At 39.8% G+C, this 26,288-nt stretch overlaps 1 protein-coding gene across 2 annotated transcripts in view; it reads left to right on the top strand.

Annotated features, from left to right (window-relative positions):
- LOC149545073 (uncharacterized) overlaps window positions 1–26,288 on the top strand; it is a 210,640-nt gene that overhangs the window by 122,947 nt on the left and 61,405 nt on the right. For both annotated transcript variants that reach the window (XM_089795570.1, XM_089795569.1), the window contains 2 exons: window positions 8,898–8,980; window positions 9,085–9,156. In XM_089795570.1, coding sequence (XP_089651696.1) covers window positions 8,898–8,980; window positions 9,085–9,156 — 155 coding nt within the window. The remainder of the gene's footprint in view (window positions 1–8,897; window positions 8,981–9,084; window positions 9,157–26,288) is intronic.

Genomic DNA, 26,288 nt, shown 5'->3' with positions numbered 1-26,288 from the left:
GTCTGTATCAACTTGATGTATCCGTTGTTCTTCTTTCAGATACCATAGAAGATATCAAACATGCTATGTTGACATCAATGACAAACTTAGTCATGAATGTAACATATCATCATCAAACCAATCTTCCAACAATCTCTCCAATCTTCCAACATATAATGTACCTATTCAACGAGTAGTGCATGTGAGTGCTGAGTCTTTACTTGTGCAAGAGAATGGATCGTGCATCGAGCGAGAAGAGGGGATTGTATGATGTGAGAGCTAGAAGGTGATTGTACATTGCATTGAGCTGAGAGACCGTATTATGGTGAAGAAGTGCAAGAGTATGGACCCTTTGTCAAGAGAGAGGACAAGACTGTTTGGCATGAGAGATAGAAGGTGACCGTACAGTGGAATAAGTTTAGAGGCTATGTGGTATGGTGAAGAAGTGGGCTATACGGTGAAAAGAATAGACTTCACTGGGGGAATGATGGTTGATCGTATGGAGTATATGAATGATGCCGTACGGTGCTAGGCTATATCATACAATGGTTGTAGAGAGGTTGTTGTGTGTTGTACAGTGGTTGCATGCATATGATAGGAATGACATATGGTCAAGTCTTTCCTTCTAGTGTTGGGTCTTTGCAACATATAAAATTGCCCTTATCTTTTTGACTGAATTGGAATTTTGGAAAGTAATAGATGAGTACTATTGTTGAGGTTATTATACAAGAAACAATACAACCAAAGTTGCAAATTGGCAGAAATGGAGATTAGTCACCAAAATGCTAGCAATACTGGAAAAATCCAGATTAAACAATGATAGTACTTTAGATTACAACTTTGGACAAGAAACAAGTGATTACAGATTTGTCTCCAAGTGAAGGCGATCAACAAATTTGGCACACAAAGTGAAATATTAGAGTGATATTTTCAGTTGTAGACTAGGGTGTGTGTGAAGCATCGAAGTTGCATTGACCAAATAGGGAGGATCCTTCACCTCCAAAATAACAGACAAGAACTCCAAGTGTAATTTGCCTTACAAAATAAAATCCAACATGCATACCTTCTACAACCTACAAGCCTGTATAAATACCCCTTTGGATAATTTCCTTAGGGTTTACAAATGGCTTTGAGACAACCAACTCCTGCAGATAAGTAAAAATAAAAATGGGCCCAAGCAATAATTATGTTTTTGGACCATACATAAATAATAATTACTTTAATATTTAATATTGGGGACATTACAGTATTATGTTAATAATTTAAAAGTTAAATCGTAAAGCGTCTATCTATGATTCTAGTACTATTACCAGTGTATGTTGATATTTTTCTTGTTTTAGATGTATGGTGGGAGATGTTTGGTACTTCAACGCAAATCTACAGAGGATTATAATTTGCATCGTGAGCCAACCACGTAGTGCCTCAAAATGTGAGCACAAGGTATGTTCGAGCATATACACTTGAAAAAGTCCAACAAGTTGGTAGTGAAAAGAGAGATTGAGCTTGTGTTTGTTCATTACAACATGCACCTCCATCATAGACAAATCTTGGGCACTGACACGTCTCTTATCATTTTAGAAGAGGTTGATGCACTGTCAAAGTGGAACACTAAGGTTGATCCTGTATTCAACTTCAATGATGAAGACTTCGAATGGATTAATCAGGTCGATTGAGAGGCAGACTCGGTAATGATGGTAGAGGAGGCTAGAATGTGAGGAGAGCCATTGCAGGAACTTGAGGTTGAGAATGAGGTATCTGACTCTAAGGGTGATGAGGATGAGGATGTGGATGCCAATGAGGGTGAGCTTCAAACACAGGGAAAGAAGATGGATGCAGATTCTTCCATGACCTATATTAGGTGTACACATAGGAAGATTGCAGGGTTGACTTGTCCCTGATATAGGCTACTTTGAGCCTTAGTCTTCTATGCTCTAGCTTCTATTTTAATATATATTTTGGAATTTCGATTGCATGGATAACATAGTTCATGATTATTCTAGAATTTGATAGTGACACTATCTATATTTCTAATGTGTTATTTAGTTTAACTTATTTTCTTCAAAAATTTGCATTTATACATATGTGATCAATGTAAACTTGTGTATGTGTGCAAGGTAGCTTCAGTGTATCTCAATTATTGTGTCTTGCATATTGATTTATTAAACAATGCATGCAAAATGTTTTAAATCCTTGAAAATCTTTTGATTTCTTTGGTTTTTCAATTTGCCAAATCCAATTGATGAGTCCGAGTCTTGTAACTATGATGTCAACATTGCTAAATATGAATTTGGGGCATACCAAATTTCAATGCTAGAAGGATATACGCTCCTCGACTCCATGAACATTATGCATCCGACCCCATGAACATTATGCATCTTAAAATCCTTACTTTCAAAAAATTGAAAAATACAAAAAAGTGTGTAAAATGCAAAAATTGTAAAGAATTAAATCTGTCCATCAATGAAACCACTTCAATGATGCTGTGGATAAGTACCATGGTGAAACTGTGTCTCATGCACCATGTGATAACTACATCCAGCATCTATTTAATCCTCTTGTCATCCCTACTAGTCCATTACTTTCCACCCATTTTAATTCACCCCCATTCATGGGTTACATATTTTGCTTGCACACGTTAACACCATCCCTTGCTACTATAACCATTTTGCTATCTTGTGGAGATCCTACCCTTTAACTCCACCTTTCATTCCCACAATCATGCCACACATTTCCTTAATTTTTCGTCACCCCACATAGGGTAAATTACTAATCTACCTATGTTAAGAATATGGATCTACTACTCATTTCCCATCATATTGAGATTTTCCTAGTACATTGAGCTCTCTATCCCATTAATTTCATCTTAGCCCCCATTATACTGAGCTTTTGACTTGCGTGTATTACAAACCAGTTCTCTGCACGGTTTCACATTAAATCAAATCTAGAGATATCATTTTACAGTTGTCATTCATTCCTGCATATGTTGCCTATCTCTCATTACAACATACATCATCAATCCTTTCCCTTAGCGATGTATCCTTCCCAAGACTGAAATAATCAATATCTTCTCATCTCATGCTTGTGTATGTCGCTAAATTTGTGGGCTGAATGACCACTTGGTCATGGGGTCTTTTGATTTGGTTTTATGTTTTGTCTATCATGTTTCCTTTTCTGGCACACGTTGTATGCTGTTTTCATTAGCCATATCTCCCCATGGTCTCATAGGCCAACCATGACTTTAAGGGACCTTGATGATATTTGGTGTAGGCAATTTTAGTTATAGGTGATTCCGAGGTGTTTTGAGATAGTTTCAAACATACGATTTATAGTAAGTCATTCTGGACATGGTTGGGACCTCCAATGGCAATGACATCTCGATGGTAAATGTTTAGCATTGATAGAGGATTTGTTTATCATTGATATGATTAGTTGTGCATTAAGAAAGTTACTTTATAAAGTAAAATCTGATTATTTAACTTTATTAATGCATTGTCTATAGTTTGTTGGAAATATTTAAATTAAATGGTCCCCTTTATTTTACAATACATTAGAGAGATAGTAGTGTTTGGGGACTTAAGTTGAAGGAAAATCCTGTTAAATGGGATGGGAAAAATTAAGGAAAAAGCAATTGCAATAAAATAGGGGTGAAGAAATGTTGGTAAACAGATTTGTCACCGTAGAATTTGCCCAATGGAGTGTGTGGCAAACTGTTCGCAATAGTTGGATAGGCCCTTGGTATGCAGCCTTCCTCTGCATTTAGAGGGGCAGCTCCCTCATATGATATAATTTTTAAAAAGATTTTCAAATAAAGAATCTAAAACTTCAAAGATCAAGAGAAAGCTGTTCAGGACGAATGCACCACACGCCCTCACAAGCTTCTTGGGTAAACAAGAATGATAACAAAGGTGATCGAGAACTACGCTCAAAAGAAACCAGTATTACCAAGCACATTCATTATTCATAAAAACTCGCACAGTACCATGAGAATGTCTACTACAACATGCAACAATTTTGATTTTAGAATAAGAAACCAAAAACACATCTCATTTCATTTCCTTGCACCAAGAGGACAATAGAGATTTTTCAATTTCAGAGATAAAAATTGTACATACTTTCCAAAATTTATCTCTTGATCAAAATTTCAGCATAGTGTTCCCTTATTTTTAAAACCAAAAAGTCCTCCTTTACAAAGCCAAAAGGAGTCCTTATATAGACATAGAGGTTAATAACTACCTCTCCGTGGTTAATAACCACCTCCCAAATACGTGATTTGGGTGAGGTTAATTAACCTCAACAAAATTAACCTTAAATAACAATGATCACTAATTGAAATGTATGGCCTGGAACATGTCTTCAAAAGGTTGACTCATCGACTTGTTGAGTTATTTGATACAGACTATTCTTCGTGATCATCGCCAAGTTTGACATATTGGGAATTGACAAAGAAACAATCATTCACAACATCAATTGCTCATGCACTGACTGTAGTCTAGATAGTGATACTACAATCTTGTCTTCTCATTGATATAGGTTATAGAATTTTCAATCCTTTGAGACTGATTTTGATGAGCCATTATCATATCCACCTGTTGATGCTTTATTGACTTTGAACCATTGACTCGAGCTAGATTGTAATAATGGGGCATGTGTCCAAGGTCAGACATAGTAGAACAATTCTCCTTTCCTAATACAGGTGCAAAGTGTTGTGGCCTATGAAAGACTCATGTTGACGATGTTAATTCCACCATTTTCAATAATCTACGGAACTGAAAGGGTCATGAAGAGTGACAAGAAATAGGTAACTTGGTTGGCCATTAATAACTTTCTCTGTCAATGATCGCATTATATCGATGCCATGTCTTTCTATGTATCGATCACATGATGTCCTTGCATGGTTTGGGCTCATTCTATACCGATCATAAGAAGGGATTGGAAGCCCGTGATCATGATGAAGTGACCAATTGACATGCAACATGTCTCTACTCGATTCAACAAAAATTGCATCTGCTTATAAGTTTCCAAGGCCGCCTGAAGAAATCCATTCTGGGCATATCCAGCAATTATTAGATTCCATGAGATCACATTTCTTTCAGGCATTTCTTTGAAGAGCCTAAGAGCCTCCTCAAATTCACCATTTTGTGCATATCCTGCAACCATTGCAGTCCATGAGACCACGTCTCTTTCAGGCATTTTGTTAAACAGTTGATGTGCCTTGTTCAGACTTCGGCATTTTCCATACATGTCAACCAGAGCACTTGTAACTACGACATCTGAAGGAAACCCAGTTTTGATTATGTTTTGATGGATTCCCGTGCCTTCTTTCAAAGCACTTATTTTGAGTATCACCAGCTGTGTTAGTGAGTCAAATTTCTGGCGTGAGGCTGTGTGATATAAAGCTGGCTACATGATCATACCGATTGCTCACATGTGGAAAAGAGTACATCCGAATTGATATGTATGTTGCAGCCTCATAATACTTCTTATGACTGGCGAGCTTATGATTTGGAACCTCTAATTTCATGGGAATGATGCGTATGAACAATTTCTCACTCACTGTGCAATGAAATTAGGAAAGACCGTGGGTTTGAAGGTTATTAACAACTGTGGTATTATCATGGTTGACAATGATCAAGGTGGTGCGAGACCCTTCTAATAAACTGCAGGTTCATGCATTCCTTTAAGCTGTCTTCACCTTGCCACATCTGTAAATATGGCTAATGCATTCTTCTCATGCAGCCATACAAGTTCACACTCCACACTGAATCTCAGAGTCAGTGAGCTTATTCTCACATCTATTTCTTTTGGTAAAACAAATAAGGCACATACAAGCCTCAGATCCATGTCTATCAATGAATTGAAAGCTGGAATTTGTACCTGTCGCGTGATTTGTAATGGACTTCTAGGTAGTAGACTGCGTGGTGGGCATCTGGACTTTTGTGTGGCTTGTAAAATAAGAAATCATTTGGGTTCACATCCAGCAGTAAATACAAACAAATTCCAACTTTTTGCAAGTTGTCTGAATATGTTCTTTTTCTCCTTTGGCATGGCATTGACAATGTGAACTCGAATACTACTTGTGTTTGTTTTTGTCCTTCCCAAAACTAAATACTTAAACCTATTCTCAACGGCAGAGACCCATTGTGGCTATCTCTGAATCATCTCAGCAAGCTTTTCTGAAATTACTCCATTGTCAGTGTTTTATGCTTGGCGACAATTGAATCAAGAAAGTGAGAATGCTGTTCATTTGGAGAGATTAGATGGGCCAAATCTTGTGCAGGAGATTGAACAGAAGCTTCATTGATGGCTATGGAATTCTGACCATACCTCATAGGAGAAGTCCAGTATCCCTATAACCACTATTCATCTCATGCTCCCATCTCGACATTTCCTGTTAGATGATCTTACTTCCACTCCTTGACCTTAATCGGCTAAACAAAAGAGGTTAATAACTGTCTCAAAGAGGTTAATGAATACATGTTTTTGGAGAGGTTAATTAACCTACTCCAAAATGCGTGTTTTGAAAGTTATCATTAACCTATTTGAGGGGTTAAAAAAAAAACACATTTTTGGAGAGGTTAATTAACCTACTCCAAAATGCGCAATTTGAAAGTTATCATTAACCTTTCGAGAGGTTAATGGTTAATGATAGACTTGAAAACGCATATTTTGGGTCTCTCCATTAACCTGCAATAACTTGAGGCTCAGAAGTCGGATTTTAAAAATTTCAAGTGCTGTGCGGAGCTGGGAATGAGCCAGAGACATGAAGATTTAGAAACTCACAAAGATTCGGAGATAAAATGACCAATTTAAAGCTTAAAACAAGGCAAGTTTCAAAAATTAACCGTGACTTATAAAATCGAAACAATTTTATAACTGGGCAACAAGAAACAAAAAAACCCCAAAATAGGAAAAGGCATAAAATGTAATTTTGTTTATTCCACATTGACAAGGTGAGTGGATGAGCTTTTAGAAAGTGTTATGGAAGAGTTTGAAGAGGTCTCTTTCAGTATGCTTGAAAAATATATAAAATTGATGGAATTGTTTGGAGAATTTATATTCTTAGCTTGGAGTATGAAACCCTCTTTCCCTAGTGATCACGATGCTGTTGGAAGACACTATTGGGATTTAAATTGGAGTTCCAAGATAGATCAAAATTTGTGTTGAGTTGCCATTTCTATTATCTAGTTGCTGGGAAGTTTTATTTAGGGATAAACCTTTTCTTTCATATGAATGAGTCTCAGTTTTCTTGGTTTGGTTCATTATTGTTGTTGAGTGAGATAACACGGAGTTTGATTCATATTTTTGAAGCTTCGACTGGTTGTTTGAGCTATTGAATATTTATCTTGATGGCCATACCAAGTAGATATTGACAGGGAGTTTGTAAAGCAGTCTTAAATTTGGAGAGTGCTGGAAGCTTAAAGTACATATCAGGGTAGCATTTGGAAGCATTATCAAGTCTGAGATTCAATAAAGATAGATTTGCAGGTCTGAGTAATTTTGCCAAAAGGGGGTGTCCTCTAGGGTCTTCATCTGGAGAAGTTTACATCTGAAAGTAGAAGGCGCTGCTGCTGTTTACATATCAAATCTGACTATTGGAGCACTGTGTGTGGCTCTACATTGACATTCCTACAAGTTGCAGTAAGCTACATATTCTATGCTCTCATCATTACATCACTCATCCCTATCTTTGAATGGCTTCATCATGTTGATGTTCTTGTCTGGTGTTATTCTTTAGTTACAACGATCTTTCAGTCTAGAATGTTATAGATCTGGAATAATATGCGGATAGGATATGAACAGGAGGCCTTTGAATGAAATCAGCTATTTAGGTGGGAGAAAAGCTGAAAAACAGGGTTTTCTGGGAGCACTTCTTATAAATGGATAGCAAGCTTTGAGCAAGGAAATGAGGTGCATCTGTGTAGATATACAATGGGAAGGTAATTTAATCATAAATGGGGTTTTTATGTCTTATTACAAGTTATCCAGAGTGCATTGGATACCTACAAATGGGATTTTGAAGTCAGTTTGCGGCCTTGGTAAAAGCATCAAAAACTTATTTAAAACACTTAGAGGTGGGCTTTTTGCACTTTTTAGGCAAAACAAAGCCTATTAACGGGCTTTTTAAGTTTGCACTTGAAGGAAAAACACATAATTGGGATTTTTCTTTGTGGGAAGAACTTACATCTCTTCTTGCCTCATTTTGCGAAGAACTTGTATTGTTGGGAGAACAATACAATCAAACTTCTGAAGCTAAAATTCCTTTTTTGAGTCACCTACCATGTAGAAGAATTGCTCAAGGATGTGATAGCAAGACAGCTGAAACAAGAATAACTTGCACCCCTCAGAACCAAAATTGCTGCTCTAAATCTTGGAGGTAACAGTACAAAACTTTTCCAATTGTGTTTCGCATATCTCTAAGATAACTCATTATTTTATTGGTGAAAATTGATCAAACAATTGTTGTCAATCCATATAATGAAAGATTTTAGTGAAGGTTCTCATCAAGTCTTTTTCTTTTTCTTTTTTTAGTTTATTAGCTTATACTGATTTTTGAGACCTTCAAAGTCCCTTTTGCGTTTTTCTTTTTCCTTTTTTAGTTTATTAGCTTATTAGCAAGTAAATATATGCAATCAACTCTAGAAGTTATGTCAGCGACAAATTAAAAGTAGAAGAAAGAAAAAACAAAGATGGGTTTTAAAATAATTCTCCATCTAGAGCTTATGGTAAAACATGCTCATTGAAATATAATCTCTAAGCTCTAAAAAGCTATCTAAAGAATTGTAAAATCTCCATCTAGAGTTTTGTAGTCTATGATAGCGGCCATATGTTTTGGGAACTTGGATGCTTAATGTAGTCCGCATGTGCATTCACTAAAGCTTGCTCTACTGATCTTATGGTACATTGACTCTTGATTGCAGGTCCCTCGGTACAAAAAGTTCGAGATGCCAAAAATATTGCTCTACAGTTGCAGCCTAATTTATGCATTGAGGGTCCTTTGCAGGTGAACAATTCCTTCAAATTTAATTCTGCAGTTTTGTTTTTTACATTTTTATAGTTGTAGAATTTAAAATACTGAGATGAAAATCTTCTTTTTCTTGTTTGCAGTATGATGCTGCTGTGAATTTGACAGCAGCTAAAGTAAAGCTCAAAGGACAAGAGAGTACAGTGGCTGGAAAGGTTTGTCTTTGCATACGATGTTGAAATGATATAGGGATCCCCTTTTGCACATTTAATAAATGCTAAAATGTATATCCACTTTTTGAAATATAGAGTAAATAATTCAGATGGCATGATTTCAAAATGATTTAACTGATATTATAATGCTAAACTAAATGATAACTGTGCATGTTTGTGGATTTCTTATTGGAGCGATAGTTTTCATATATTCTTTTCTTCCCTAATACAATTTATGTGTATGTGTAGTCTATGTATCTCAGTATCTAGTGGTTTATGATTATCATATATATTAATATATTAATAGAACTGGAAATTATATATCTATTATGAAAGAAGCATAACTATCTCAAGAAGTGTGTTTATGATTTGGAAGTCTTCCAGTCTATTTAGAGTAGATTGTTAATGGTTTTAACTTTTAATCCAATAAGAGCACATCTTTAAGAATGTCTTCAACTATGATTTATTTTCACTTCATTCAATCACAGTGAATATGTAAGTAAATCATGTTACTCTACATCGTACCGTACATCACTATTATGTGTTATGCCATTGTCATTTGCGATTTTAAATTCTTCTTTGTTCACTTCTATTTATTGTAAATACACATCTTCTTGTTGCAGTTTTCTTAAAAATGCCAGCCTTTTTAATTGATATCACCTCTTCCTTATTCTTTCTATTTTTCACATCCCTTATTTGTTAGGTCTAAATTCAAACCTTTGCTTGAACCCAATATAGAGTTTCTATGTTCCTTTGATTTTACAAAGCTTTTAGCTTTGACTCATTGTGTACCCCTGCTTTTGCACTTTATGTGCCTCAAAAGAATCTTACTGACATTTTACTTTTTCAAAACTTGTAGGCACATTAACCTCCCAAATTTAGTTGGGGGTGATCTGGCTTAAGTACTTGTTGAGGACCGCCTCAAGGTAATTTTGATGGCTACGTTTTCTATTCCCTTGGGTTCCCTCTTGTTTCCATCTTTTGTCCTTTAACCTTCTTATCAGCGTCATCTTCCTCGATGTTATTTTTCTTGCTGCATGTCTGTCCCTTATAGTTCTCTTTGTAAACAAACATCATTGCCAACTCAATTGTGTTTTTTTCTGCAACTTATATTCTGCACAGCATCGAGTGTTCTGGGATGTTCTTTTCTGGAAATGAATTTTAACGAAAAACTATTTAGATGGTACAAACTGACATTTCTAAAAGAGGAACAATCCCGTCTGCTTGTGCTTTCATTTACCCTGATAGGTTTAGAGAAATGAGTCTTAATTAAATGACAAGAAGTAGCCAAGGCAGGGCCTTTGAAGATTTGTAGATAGGCATTCACTGTCAATGTATGCCAAGTCTCTAGAGTATCTAATTGTGATCTATGTTGGTGATATATAATTATGATTGACATTCCATTGCTGGAGTTGTCAACGTGAGTTTTATTCATTCCAACAATAAATTGGCTATGCAAAACAATCATGAATTAGTCCTAGATTCTTGATTGTTGCTAATTAAGATTATAATTTCAAAAGAAGAATATGACAGTAGATAGAGAATGTAAATGAACATAAAAATCAAGTACAACAATGCCCTTAGACCTCTGTAAACCAAATGTGAGAGAAAACTCTTGAAAACTGAGGGATCACCTATTCAATCCACTAATTCTTGCTGATTGAGGAGGATTACTGCCTTCTTGACATCCTCATGGACTTCGTTGACATTCAAATAGATGGTCAAAGTTCAATCACATACCCAATGATGCCAAGTCTTTCTAAATTCTATAGTTACAATCCGAGATACACAAGATCACTTGACTGATGCAACTAGACCTAAATAATGTGAATTACAGCATGAAAGAAAACCCATTTGTATTACAGATTAATATTATATGGTTCTAAAGTCTAGATACTCTCGGAGGGCAGTGGAGATGCTTTTATTTTGCACTTGCGACATATTTGTCCATGGTAAAGTCATTGTTTGTCTTATCACTAGTGATGATTCTAGGTGTGGGAGATATTGCCCCATGTACAAATTTGATCATAATCAAACCAGTATTAGTTGATTGATTTTTGTGTAAAATCTTATCAATGCTCTTTTTTCGTGAGGGTGTTGTCGGGTAATTAGCATTTGTTACTGTTAATGTTGAGGGGTCGGCAGTTAGCTGATGTTTGCCAACAGTTGGCACTTTACACCTCTTTATGTTTACATTGTACTTTCCTTCGGAAAATGTTATTAGCTGTTATGTCATGGTGTATAGTCATAATGCTGTCTCTAAAATACATTGTAGTGATTCTGAGATCAATAAATAAAGAGTCTTGAGTACTCTCAAATACATTGTGTATGCTGACTGTATGTTTTACATGAATTCTATTATGTTCTGAGCATAGACCCTACAGGTATAACATCTGGCATTGTTGCCTAGACGAATCTGGAAATAAACTACCTGAGGGGAAAGTAGGGTATCACATGATGAGAATCATATAATGGGTCAACTAATTGGGGAAGAGGGTACCTGTAACAGTCATAAAGAATTATTCGAAAGAGAAAGGGCTTTGATAGAGGATTGTGCAAACATATTGCAGGAATCCATTTGGACGGACTTCTAATGGCAGGCAACACGAGAAGATGAGGAGAGTGTGCTGTGGAATTCACTCAGGGAAGTCTAGCGGTGGACAACACTTACCAAGCCTTTTAGCACAACACTTCATTCGCCTTCATAATTTGTGAGAAGAAGAAAAGAGAAGATTACTGCCAACAAATCTTATAGTTGTACTGGGAGAACACCGGAAGGGAAGAGGAGCATGATGAGAGTCATAGAGGGCAACACATTCTTAATACCTATAAAGGGGGTAATTAAGGCGGCCAAACTTGAACAAGAATAGAAATTGTATCTCAAAGGGGCAAGAAGGCGACTACAAGACCATCTAGAAAGCACTGAGGTTGGAGGAACAAGTGGAGAGGAGATAATGCCTATGGAGAATTGTTTGAAGGATTGCTTGAAGGGGAAGAAATGTTACCTAAATTTTTGCTAAATTTAGGTAGAACTATAGTTACGAGTCATGACAATCAAAGGTGCATTTTTGTGTTTCGCAACGTACGAGAGATTTGATTTCATGTAAAACAAGAAGCTGAAACATTACATTTGATGGAGAAAAAACATCACGTAAAACTTATTCTTACATGCTTTTCTGAAAATATAATACTTTATTGATCAATATGTTCAAATGTTTCACACAAGCTGTGAAACTAGCTAAAGAGCAGATCAGAGCTTGAATTTCAAAACATGAACAAGTGTGAAAAGAAGAACAAGGTATAAGAGTCATGGGGGCTAGTCATTGTCTACTTGAATGACTAGCGGTGTTGTTCCTCTCTTTGACCATATATGCCCTCATCCCCTGTTGTTCCCGCATCTTTGTGTCTTCACTGCTTGGTATCCTGGAGAGACTGAAAAACAAGAATGTGTTAGATCCAGTGGATCCAAGCAATACCTAACCTATCTCATCATTATACCACGCACATGCATCCACACTTCCAAACACAAACATTGATCTGCTCTCTAACTAGTTTGTCTTGTATGCAGTAACAAATATCTCAACTGTCAGCCGACTGGATGGTTCCGGCGGTGTTTCTGTAGCCGACGGAATGATGTCCGGCAGTGTTTCTGTATTCTGTAGCCAACTGGATGGTTCTGGCGGTGTTTCTGTAGTCGACGGAATGATGTTTGGCGGTGTTTCTATATTCTGTAGCCGACAAGGTGATGTCCGGCGGTGTTTCTGTATTTTGTAGCTGACGTCGTCAGTAAATAGTTTGTAGCGGATAGAATATTTGTGGCCGACGGACTCCTTCGGGAAGGTTCGGCGGTAGTATTTATATACCGTTTGGGATCATTGTAAATCAGGAAGGATCTGCTATTGCGAATATTATGAAGCCTAATGTATGTTCTGGCATATGCGAATATTATTTTGCTATTCATGTTCATGGTCTGTATGCGTTGATTAATTTACCCGTACGGTAAACATTTGGCGCCGTTGCCTTATGAATCTGGAAGGTGGGGGGAATGAAGATTAATGCCAAATCAGCTTAACAAGGATCGAAATAAGACGAAGGGGAAAGATGGAATCCATACTGCACAAGAGAATTTAATTCTGGAATAGCAAGCCGAACGCCGACAGAGATTTCAGAAGATTGCTGACGGAAACCGGAGCGCAGAAGAATTGTTGGAGGAAACTCGACAGTGGGCGGAATTGGTGGAAGAAGCACGGGATGAGTTCTTGAAATTGTGTTCGCTGAGGGAAGAAATTCAGACGGAAGAGCATCAACTCGCACGGCTCGCAGTGCCGAGGGAGCACGAGTGTGGAGTGACCTTTTTCGTCCGGGATAGATTTCCGCGGGAAACAACTTCAGGAGATCCTTCTTCTTCACCAAGGTTCACAACTGTTGACACCTCCGGTGTGGGAGAGCAATCCGTCGGTGTGGAAGTGCAGACCATCGGTGTGGGAGTTCAGACTGCCGGTGTGGGAGTGCGGACCGCCGGTGTGGGAGTGCCGACCGCCGGTGTGGGAGTTCAGATTGCCGGTTTGGGAGCGCCGACCGCCGGTGTGGGAGTGCCGATCGCCGGTGTAGGAGTGCAGACCTCCGGTGTGACAGTGCAAACCTCGAGTGTTGTGATGGCGGGACCCAAAGAAAAGCTGCCGAAGTTTGAGGGCGATGGTACAACCGACCCCATCCGACATTGTAAGACATGTAAGACGATCTGGCGGGCAAACGGAATCACAGATGCCAACGAATGGGTCAGGCAATTTCTGGCAACCCTACGGGGTGTGGCGATTGATTGGTTTTCGGATATGGATCCACAAAAGCTGAATAGCTGGGATAACATTAAAAAGGAGTTCCTGGCGAAATTTAAACTCTTGTGGGATGATAATGAAATCGTAGCAGAGATTTTCAATACCAAACAGTGGAAGCACGAAACTGTCCGTGTCTAGCCAGGAGATTAAAAGACTTAATAAACAAAATGGAAAGCAAGCTAGCGGACGAATTGCAAAAAAATGGTTTGTGGACGGCCTACGATCGAAGTTGCAGAGGAAAATGAAAATTGTGCCACCGTCGTCATATGTGGATGCTTATAATAGAGCACTGGACCTTGAAAGTGCGAACAAGACAGAGAAGAAGAAAACTAGCTCCTCTGACTCTGATGATGACGAATCTGCTGGAGATGATAGTAGTGACGACGAAGGTAGTAGCAAAAAGGTTCGTGCCTTACAGAAGGATATGGTTTGAATGATGGAGTTTAAAAATATGCAGAAGGATCCAAAAGGTAGTGAACTGTGGTGCACGGAATGTAAGACCGACGGTCATACTAAGGGATCGTGTCCGAAGAACCAATTCTATGACATCTGTCAGATCATGGGCCATTCGACAAAGGATTGTCCTTTTAACATGAAGACAAGAGGATCTCCGCAGGTGCTTCTTACGTAGCAGGCTTCCCCGTCGGGCAATAACGGAAATGCAAACATTGATGGTGCCACATCCGGAGGGTATAGGAATAATAGCAGAGGGCAAAATAATAACAATGCAAACAATAACAATAATAATGGAAGCCGAAGTCGAACCCAGTATGATGCAAACGAACGGCCGATCGGTCAATGCCGAGCGTGTAATTTGTGGGGTCATTTTGCGCGGGATTGTATAGCGGCAAACACACCGAAATTATTATGCAGATGGTGCGGACCCGACGATCACGAAGATTCCAAGTGTCCAAAGGCTAGAGTAAACTTGATCACTGTTGGCACGGACGTAGAGGAGGTTCTAGCAATTACACGGAGGCAAGCGGAGGAAAAGAGAAAAGTGGGGGAAGCACAGGCGGACATTGCAAAGGCATCGTCGGCAGGGACATCTCAGTTGAAGGACATCACCGACACCTTAGCAAGGAAATTCGCAGAACAAAACATTGTACAACAGATCTTACAAACGGAGATACCAGTCAAGATAAGTGACCTCCTTCTCACAATGCCCTAGTTACGGATGGCCATTCTGAATCATACACCATTTTTGAAAGCAACGGAGGACACAGGAAGGGACAGTATGAAAGTGATGACAACAGACCCAATGCTGCTGGCACTCACGTCCGGACGACATCCAACAGTCGTCGAGATGGGGATTTTGGGAAATGTTTTAAAAGACACAATTGTCGACGGAGGTTCCGATGTGAATGTGTTGCCGGAGGATACTTGGAAGAAGTTGGGAAAGCCGACGCTGTGGCCACCTACATTCCAGTTGCTCACGGTGGACCAGCATGGGATCAAACCATTAGCAACCTTGAAAGCGCAATCGGTAACAATTGGTACGCAACCATTTTTATTGGATTTTGTGGTCATTCCATTAAAAAGAAAAGGATATGATGCTATTCTGGGACGGGATTGGTTGGTACAAGCAAAAGTAAAACATGATTGGAAACGAAATACCCTATCAATGGAGCGCGGAGGCAAAAGATTCACAATTGACCTACATACGCAAATGGTCGATGAGGAGGCAGCATCGTCAGATTCAGAAAGTGACGGCAAAAGTAATGATGAAGCAAAGAGGAGAATGGAACCAGACGAAGAGGGAGTATTGAGACTTGATGGAGGATCGAATGACGACGACCTGGACTCGGTGAATGGCCTGTTCCACTGGCAGATAGAAGATTACGAACTGTTTCCAAGTTGCAATATGTTAACGGTCGACGAACGTGACAAAACACAGGAAAATGAATGTCCCGAAGAATGCAGGGAAGCGGAAGAGGGAAAAGCTGCCATGGCTGAAGCTGAGGGGAATAACATACAGTCTGAACACAGAAAAACGAAAGATCCCACTGTCTGGTACATAGTGAATGAACCGCGCGGAAAGAAAAGGTTACACCGTAGCATAAAATTAGTGGAAGGGCATCGACAACACGGAAATAATCCAGTTGCGCGACGAGCGCAGGCACAGTGCGTGACGGAGGTGGCACAGAATAGACGTAAGGCGTATGACGGTCAGAATGAAATCAAAGTGGAAAATTTTAAGGCCAGATGGGCTGGACCATATCAGATTCAGAGCGTCGGCGACAATGGAGCAATCAGATTATCAACTTTGGACGGGCAGAAGGTACCTCCGGCAGTCAACGGATTTAAATTGCAACTATACGGTGCTAGGAAGACTTCGTCGTTGTCACAGGATGGCCAGTTGACTCCGTCGTCGTTGCAAAATGGCAACGCTTGGAGGCAAAATGGAGGTACCTCTGTTATTTGATTTCTTTGAAAAAAAATTTTAAAATAAAAAAAAGAAAAAAAAAGAAAAAATAAAAAATTGAAAAAAAAAAAAGGAAAAAAATTGAAAAAAAAAAAAAAAAAGAAAAAAATTGAAAAAAAAAAAAAATGAAAAAAATTGAAAAAAAAATTGGGGGCTTGCGGACAGAAAGGCCTGCGGACTGAAAAGTCCCGCGGGCAACAGCCTGTCCGCGGGCAGGGAAAGACCCCGCGGGCAGCAGCCTGTCCGTGGGCATAGAAAGACCTCGCGAGCAGAGAAGCGGAAGGTCCTCGCGCACAGTTTGTCCGCGGGTTGTTAAAAGCCTCGTGGGCAGATGTCCGCGGGCATAAAACATTTTCATAAAACGTCCTCCGCCAAAGAAAGCCCGCGGGCTTAAAATTATTTCCACTAGAATGTATAACAGTCTCAGACGGTAAGGGAAAAGACCGCGGGCATAAAACTTTTCTTTCTTCGCCGGTAACAAGGGAAGGTCCGCGGGCAGTCTTTTCCGGTAAAAAGAAAGACCAAGGGTTAAAAAAATTGTGCTTGTTCTGCCAAAAAGAGAAGCTCAGGGTTTTGTGAGGAATGAGAAAAATATGGCATATTTAGTTTGGGCGCTTTTGAGTGTAGCGACATCACAATAAAATTGCAGGAGCCAAGATGGAATCTGTGAAGGGAAGGAGAAGAATTTCTGTGTGTAGAGAGATTTGTGGTGGATTGTAAAAAAAAAGTATTAAAAAAAAAAAAAAAAACGACGACAGATTCAAGTTGTTCAGAATGAGTTACAGATGATGCCAAAGGAAAGGGGATGCATCTGTAGTTGCCACAAAGAGTGCAAAATCGACAGAAAATGACAGAAATGGTGGGTTCCGTGCATTTCTGTGTGGGTTGCGAAGTGCTAATTTCGTCTTGGCGGCGAGGGGCCCCTCGACCCTGCCGGGGGCGTTGCCCCAGGACGCCGCGACCCCTGCCGGGGGCGTTGCCCTCTGGACCCCCAGTCGTTGCGGATATCAGTCGTGGGAGTTTGACCAGTTCAAAAAAGTTGAAGTTGTTGCAGGCATGGACTGTTTGTGTACCGAGGCACTGGGAGTAGGTGTTGGCTAGGAGGTTGTCTTGGTGGATGCATAGAGAGCTCGGGAGGAGCTAATCATCTAGTTGGAGGCAGTGCAGCGACACTTGGCTCAGGGTACAGTGGAATTGAAAATAGAGAAAGCAGCACAGGTGGCTATCAAGGTCAGCTTGAGGAGACAGTATTGTGTTAGCAGAAGCTACAGATGTAACGGATGAATGTGGAAGTGATGTGATAGAAGCAGATTTTTCTTGTTGTAGTCACTCTGATGATATAATTTGTTGGTTAATTTGTCTCAGATATGTTGTAATTGTTGTCCGGAGACGACTTTTCTTTTTGGGAGGGATGGTGTCAGCCGGCTGGATGGTTCCGGCGGTGTTTTTGTAGCCGATGGAATGATGTCCGGCGGTGTTTCTGTATTTTGTAGCCGACTGGATGGTTCCGCCGGTGTTTTTGTAGTCGACGGAATGATGTCCAGCGGTGTTTCTATATTCTGTAGCCGACGGGGTGATGTCCGGCGGTGTTTTTGTATTCTATAGCCGACATTGTCAGTAAATAGTTTGTAGCGGATAGAATATTTGTGGCCGACGGACTCCTTCGGGAAGGTTCGGCGGTAGTATTTATATCCCATCTGGGATCATTTTAAATCAGGAAGGATCTACTATTGCGAATATTATGAAGCCTAATGTATGTTCTGGCATATGCGAATATTATTCTGCTATTCATGTTCATGGTCTGTATGCGTTGATTAGTTTACCCGTATGGTAAACAGCAACATGTTAAAAAGGTTCAGAAATGCATTTTGCAAAGATCAAGTGTGCCAACATCAATCAGCAACTACAGAAAAAAGGCATAAAATTGTTTTCATGGTAAAGCAATAGTTTCATATGGGCAAAGAAATGATACTGTTTCAAAAAATGGTGGGCAACCAACGAGGGAAATAACAGTCCTCTTCTGCCGCAAGTATGAAATACTGAAAGATAGTATAAAGGAAAGAATAGAGATCTCTGAAAATAACTGAATGCCAAAAGGGAAATTATTAATGTTCAAAGTTGTAAATGGAACAGTTATAAGCTTTGATGCTGCTATTCTGAAGTTTGGAGCAGCAAATGAAGTATTTTATTCATGCCGATGGGCACATTAAAGCAACACTACTGTTTTTCAAGCAGAGTGACAGTTAGTGTAAAGAAATGCTAAATCTGAAATGATTTTTTTTTTTTCTGTTTAGAAGCGAAGAATTCAACTTTGACCAGCACATCATAAGGTATGATCCTACAGATGAAAAACAAAATATTTATCATACATGCAACGATTTTTGTAATGAAGCAACAATCATTAGACTGTTTGATCAATAAGTGGTATCTGTTGTCATGAGAGGGGTACATTCCATAAATCAACAAGGTAAGCATGTTGTTTGTCATACGAACAAGGGTTTCAACATGTGAGCATATGGTGTACAAACAGTAAAATCTATCAGGAAAACAAATTGTAACAATTTTTCAACACGAGTCCAAGAATGCATAGAAATCTTTAATAAAAAGATGCATATGATATTGAATGAATAAGAAGGGAGATTCATGGCAGTCAAGTATGTGAAAGAGCCTACAAGAACATCAACACAATGGAGGCATTTGGATGAGTATCTCGCATTGAAGATCATGATAAGATGGTTGAAGCTAGGTGTAAAGTATTTACATCTACAGGTCAATAGAGACAAATTTTTGTATACAAGTGAAGTATAAAAGGACAACATTATTTACAGTCATAAGATGGTGCAAGTCATCTATTTGAGGGGCAAATACATTAATTGACTTATCATAGAGCTTGAAGGATCAGTTTTTGTGCTGAATGATACAAATACAAAAATGACCATCACTAATAGTACCAGCCACAGATCAATGCAGAAACTTTCAAGTAGCAATGAAGAGCATAGACTTTTGTCCACATAACTGAAGCATATAAAGGTTAGCAGAAAATCACCTTATTAGTTCAAAAAGCATATCACAGTCAAAAGCACAAATTACAGAATGCATCAAAGTCTCAAGCCAATGATTCATTTAAGAAGTTACAGAGCTCAAACCCTCATGCTATCTTTTGTAATGTCCCCACTTTAGCAGTTGTCCAGTTGTGTGACTATTAGCCTATTTCTGCGTGGTGCCGGAGGCTAACGAAGAGGTTAGTGGGATCCTGAGATGTTTTGGCCTAGTCATTTCCAGTTCGGGCCAGAACGGAGTTGATTTACATGGTGTTGGGCAAACTTACTATTTTTAGTAAGTTAGCAAGGCATGGGCGATGTCAGAATTAGTGATTGGGTTTGATGCTCCTTGATGAGAGCTTTTCGATGAGCTATCACTCATATTATTTCGAGCCCGATTATATTTTATTTTAATGCCTGAAGCTTATTAAAGTAACATTTAAATTAAATGCGAAAATAATAAGAGTGTTACTTTAATAGTATTCATGTTGGGTTTTGTGTTGGAAAAGGGAAGCCCAAGGGAGACATAAGGTGTTATTTTATTTTAGAACACTTTATCCCACATTGCTTGTGAAAAGTGGGTCGACCCTATGAAGTAGAAATAAAAAAGAGAGCTTGTGGCCTTTGTTTGACATGTTGAATATGAGAAGAAATTGGTGTGAGTTGCAGATCCGTTCTTGGCATTAGAGGATGTCTATTCTCTCTTGTGACATTCTAGATGTCATTCCTTTGGGATCTGGCCTTTGGAATCCATGGCTATCAGCTTCGCTATCAAGCAGTTTGGTTGCATTTCCAACTATAGGCGGATTTGATATTTTGCTCATATCTTCTTCTCTACTTGTCTGACACTTATGCCACTTTGAGGGAATAATTTTATGAAGGTAGTGGACTGTTTGAAAGACAAAGTACTGTAGCAGCACTATTCACGCTGTACTATTCACGTCACTGTAGCAGCAAATTTGAAAGCATGGGCTGGATTATTATGCCAATGATATTGGAGTAATTAGTGAGTTGATAATTTGCTATGTATTTGATTTAATTAAATTCTGAAAATAACATTTTATCGGCAATAGTTTATTGTCCACTTTGCATATTATTGTAGTTTCTTTCTTGTTTATGTTGTATGATTTCTATTCCATGCACAAAACACAACAGACAAATAAACATTTGATCTCTGAAGTTATAAGGGATTTAAACATCAAACGGAGAAATAAGAAGTTGAATGCAAACTGTTTGACATAATTCCTTTCGACAGTTGGTTTAGTTTTATGAAGAATTTTGGGGTGCCCATTACAATGGTATCAGAGCTATAAGTCTTGCCATTCTGTGGAGGTCTTATAGGGAATTTGGAATAGCCGGATAGAGGGAAAAGTGTTTGACAAAATGTTTTAACACTAAAATCAAAAATAAAAAAAACAGTCTAAGCATTTATGTTTGAGCATGCAACAAGGGCCTTATAATTTTTGCAATACTAGAGCAAGACAAAATAGGATTCAAGACTTGCAGAGCGAATAGTCTATTTGATCCGTGCAAGTGGACATACAATCCAGTCATACAGACACAGAGGAGATATTCTTTGATCAGGACAGCAATATGTGTGACCGAGATGATAGGAATATAGGATTAGGCAGAGGCAGGAATACCAGTCCAGATCAGGGGGAGGTAATGTTCAGAAAGTTATTGGATACATTAGAGAAAGGGCAACATATGCAACAGGAGCTAAATAGGCGAATAGACATGATGTTGCAGCTTATGGCCAAACAGATGGGCGTCAATATTAATCTAGGTGATGCCAAAAATGGAAACAATAACAATGGGGGAAACAATAACAATAGGGGCAATGATAATAATGGAGGCCGAGGCAACAACAACGGTTTTGAGAATAACTTTAATGGTAATAATGGACATGGTAACAATGGGAATGAAGCTGATAACTTTAGACACATTGCATGCTTAGCTCGAATAGCGAGCTCGAGACTTCTTCTACCCACCTTCCCACCTAGAGATCCGGTTCAATCAGTAAACAAACCGCAGATTATCAAGATACAGGATCAATTCAGGAGGGACTAGGAGGCTAGTGAATTGGAGTTTTAGGTGGACATTTCCTTTAGAGATTATATGGACTTGAGGATGAGACACATGCCTAGAGCACTAGGGAGGAATCAAAACTTTGAGTTGAGAAAGGAATTTGGAAAAATTTCTTTACCTTATTATGATGCTTTAGGGAAGATGACTACACGAGCTTGGGTGCAAAAGGTAGATACATACTTGCAGCTAAATCCTATGCCTGAGGATGAGGCTATAAAGTATGCGGCTATTCATTTGGAAGGCCCAATGCATGAGTGGTGGCACCATGGCATGGTAACCTTGGGGCATAATCAAATCACATCTTACAAGGAGTTCACTGAGAGGCTCATAGAGAGATTTGATACCAAAGATCTCGAGTTACAGTTTACGGAGTTGGCACAACTCAAGCAGTTGGGATCAGTTGAGACATATATCAGTGAATTTTAGAGGTTAGCTATGTTGGTCATAGATATTTCAGAGAGTTGGTTAGTAGTGTTGTTTATGGACAGACTCTCAGATCCCTTGAGGGGTTGGGTCAAGGGGCATGAACCAACTACATTACAGGAGGCTACTAAGAAGGCTTGTGACTTAGCACCTTCTTCTTTTAGGAGCAGATTTTAGCCTAGGGATTCACATACAAAGAAGGATAAGGAGAAGGACAAAAACATTTTCATTGGGATGCTTAGCCAAAAAGGGATAATAAGTTGGATAATGACACCCTGAACGAGTTGAGGAGGAAGAAGCTATGTTTTCATTGCAGAGAGCTTTGAGACTTATCTCATAAGTGTCCTCTCAAGGCTAAGGCAAATCAAATGGAGTATTTATCAGCAGAGGAGTCACAGTCAGAGAGGGAGGATCAGTACTCTGATTTAGACGAGGGTAGCACTATAGAGGAGAGTAGCATTCCTGAGGATGAGATGTCATTAGCATGATTAATGGGGGCTTAGAAGGCAATCACATTTTAGGTTAGGGGTACTATCCAAGGCAAAAAAAGTGATCTCACTCATTGACATTGGGGCTACACATAATTTCGTAGATGCACAATTGGTAGCCAAGAGAGCATTACAGACCGAGGAGCATGTTGGGTTCAAAGTCATAGTGATGAACGGTGACAAATTATTATGCACTCGGAAGATATCTAACCTTAATATAAGGTTTGGAGATGGCTATGAGTTGGAGGATGAGTTCTATGAAGTAGACATGGGAGATCTTGATGTCATCCTTGGCATGATGTGGATGGCCTCGCTGGTTGAGTTCACACTCAACCTAGCGAAATTGGGGATGAGGTTCCAGCATGAGGGAAAAACTATTGTACTTAGAGGACTTTTAGATGGGAGCTGTAGAGTAATCTCCTTGAGGAGAATGCAGAGACTGTTTCGACATGATGATGTAGAGTGGGCGGCAAAATGTTTCACTATGCCAGCCTCACAGGAGCCACAAGTGAAGAGTCATCCACTAGATATCCAGGAGATACTTGATAGGCATGCTAAAGTTTTTGGTGAGATACTGTATGAGGTTCCTCCCGACAAAGGGATAGAGCATGTTATTGAGCTTGAGGAGGGTGCCAAACCAGTTATGATTACTCCCTATCGCCATCCTAAGAAATGCAAGGATGAGATAGAGAAGGCGATTAAGGATTTGTTGGAGATGGGGCATATCAGGTCTAGTAAGAGCCCCTTTGCTTCAACAGTAGTATTGGTAAAGAAGAAGAATGGGACGATGTGCATGTGCATCGATTACAGGGCATTAAATAAGAAAACCATTAAGAATAGATATCCCATCCCGTGGATAGATGAGCTGATTGGTGAGTTGCATGGTGCATGCTTCTTTACGAAGATTGATTTACAGTGAGGGCATCATCAGATCAGGATGAGGGTGTAGGACATTGAGAAGAGAGCCTTTTGGTGTCACTATGGCCACTTTGAGTTTTTGGTTATGTCATTTGGGCTAGCCAATGCCCCTACTACGTTCCAGAGTTGCATGAATCAGGTATTTAGGGGTAAGCTTAGGAGATTTTTTCCTAATTTTCTTTGATGACATTTTGGTCTTCAGTAAGACTTGGGAGGAGCATTTACAACGTCTTGAGATGGTGTTATCCATTTTGGAGAAAGAGTCACTATATGCCAAGGAATCTAAGTGCGATTTTGGATTGATTTACTATACCTTGGGCATATCATCAGCGCTATGGAGATTGGGTAGATCCCGAAAAGATTAGAGCAATTGTTGATTGGCCTACTCCTACGAACCTCACACAACTTAAGGGGTTCTTTGGTCTTTGCGGGCTTTATAGGAGATTTGTTAAGGGATTTTCACAGACTGCTACACCCTTGACAGACCTTACTAGGAAAGGGGCCTTCATATGGATAGGGGCAGCTCAGAGATGCTTCGATCATTTCAAGAAGGTGATGTCACCATGTCTAGTATTAGCTCTACCAGACTTCACGAAGCCATTTGAGCTTCATTGTGATGGGATAGGGGCAGTCTTGATGCGGGAGAAGCATCCCATTGCTTTTGATAGTAGGAAGCTCTGTGGAGTGGAGAGGAGCTATTCCATCTATGACTAGGAGATGTTGGCCATTATGCATGCATTGGCCAAGTTTCGGTCCTACCTAGTTGGGGGGAAGTTTTTTATCAAGACTGATCACAACATCATCAAATACTTCATGAGCCAGTGTGACTTGAATGATAGACAACAGAAGTGGATTACGAAGTTGCAGGCTTATGACTTTGACATTGAGTTTGACAAAGGTAAGAAGAATGTGGTGGCAAATGCTTTATCTAGGAGACCTCATATTTGTGCTCTAGCTGAGATTACAAGAGATTGGAGAAATAAGATTATAGCAGAGTATGCGAGGGACACTTGGGCTTCTGGAGTGATTGTAGGCACCATGCAAGATGATCGTTATGTGGTGATGGACAGATTGATCAAGTTCGAGGGTAGGATATATTTGATTCCTTCATCACAGTTTAGGGAGGTAATACTGAAGGCATTTCATGATGCACCTATAGCTGGACATCTTGGGGTCTTTAAGACCTATAGGCAGATTCGTGAGCAGTTCACTTGGAAAGGGCTCAAGGATGATGTTTAGAAGCATGTCAAGAGTGTGCAGTTTGTCAGCAGAATAAGGGAGAGCACACATATCCTACAGAGTTATTACAACCTTTTCCCATTCCGGATACGTAATGGGGAAGTATTTCTATGGACTTCATCACCGGGTTATCACGAGTATAGGGGAGAGATTGCATCTATGTGGTAGTTGATTGACTGACGAAGTTTGCTCACTTCTTTGGTATTCCATCCACTCACACAGCAGCACAGGTGGTTGATCTTTTCTTCGGAGAGATATTCAGGTTACATGGGCTACCTTGTTTCATTGTCAGTGATCGAGATAGTAAATTTATAAGTGCTTTTTGGCAGGAAATGTTTGGGTTGTGTGGCACAGATCTTACACCTAGCAATAGTTATCATCCATAGATAGATGGGCAGATGAAGATTGTGAATAAATAGGTGGAAGGATATCTGAATAACTATGTGACCGCACAACAAGAAGCTTGGGTCAAATGGCTACATTGTTAGCCGACTGGATGGTTCCGGCGGTATTTTGTATTCTGTAGCCGACGGTCCGGCGGTGTTTCTGTAGCCGACGGTCCGGTGGTAAATAGTTTGTAATGGATAAAATAATTGTGGCCGACGGACTCCTTCGGGAAGGTTCGGCAGTAGTATTTATATCCCGTCCGGGATCATTGTAAGGGATCATTCACTTACTATTGCGAATATTATGCTACTGTTCTGCTGTTACTTTCTGTGTGCGTTCATTTACTTTACCTGTACGGTAAACATTTGGCGCCGTTGCCTTATGAATCTGGAAGGTGGGAGGAATGAAGATTAATGCCAAATCAGCTTAACAAGGATCGAAATAAGGCGAAGGGAAAAGATGGAATCCGTATTGCGCAAGAGAATTTAATTCTAGCATAGCAAGCTGAACGCCGACGAAGATTTCAGAGGATCGCCGACGGAAACCGAAGTGCAGAAGAATTGTTAGAGGAGACTCGTCAGGGGGTGGAATTGGTGGAAGAAGCACGGGAGGAGTTCTTGAATTTGTGTTCGCCGAGGGAAGAAAATTCAGACGGGAGAGCATCAACTCGCACGGCTTGCAGTGCCGACGGAGCAGCACGAGCGTGGAGTGACCTCTTCGTCCAGGATAGACTTCCGCGGGAAACAATTTCGGAGGATCCTCCGTCTTCACCAAGGGTTGCAGCTGTCGACACCTCCGGTGTGGGAGTGCCGACTGCCGGTGTGGGAGTTCAGCCTGCCGGTGTGGGAGTGCCAACCACTGTAGGAGTGCAGACCTCCAGAGTTATGGCAGGACCCAAAGAAAAATTACCAAAATTTGAAGGCGATGGTATAGCCGACCCCCTCCGACATTGTAAGACATGTGAGACGATCTGGCGGGCAAATGGAATCACAGATGCCGACGAATGGGCCAGGCAATTCCCGGCAACCCTACGGGGTGTCGCAATTGATTGGTTTTCGGATATGGATCCGCAGAAGCTGGATACATGGGATAATTTTAAAAAGGAGTTTTTGGCGGAATTTAAACTCTTACGGGATGATAATGAAATCGTAGCGGAAATTTTCAATACCAAGCAAGGGAAGCACGAAACTGTCCGTGTCTATGCCAGGAGATTGAAAGACTTAATAAACAAAATGGAAAGCAAGCCAGCGGACGGATTGCAGAAAAGGTGGTTTGTGGACGGCCTACGCTC

This window comes from Cupressus sempervirens, chromosome 8, assembly GCF_028749045.1.
Source record: "Cupressus sempervirens isolate cs-2001-9-10 chromosome 8, ASM2874904v1, whole genome shotgun sequence".
Taxonomy (NCBI): Eukaryota; Viridiplantae; Streptophyta; class Pinopsida; order Cupressales; family Cupressaceae; genus Cupressus; species Cupressus sempervirens.
The sequence above is the reverse complement of the archived record's forward strand: the minus strand, read 5'-3'. Positions and strand labels throughout refer to the sequence as shown.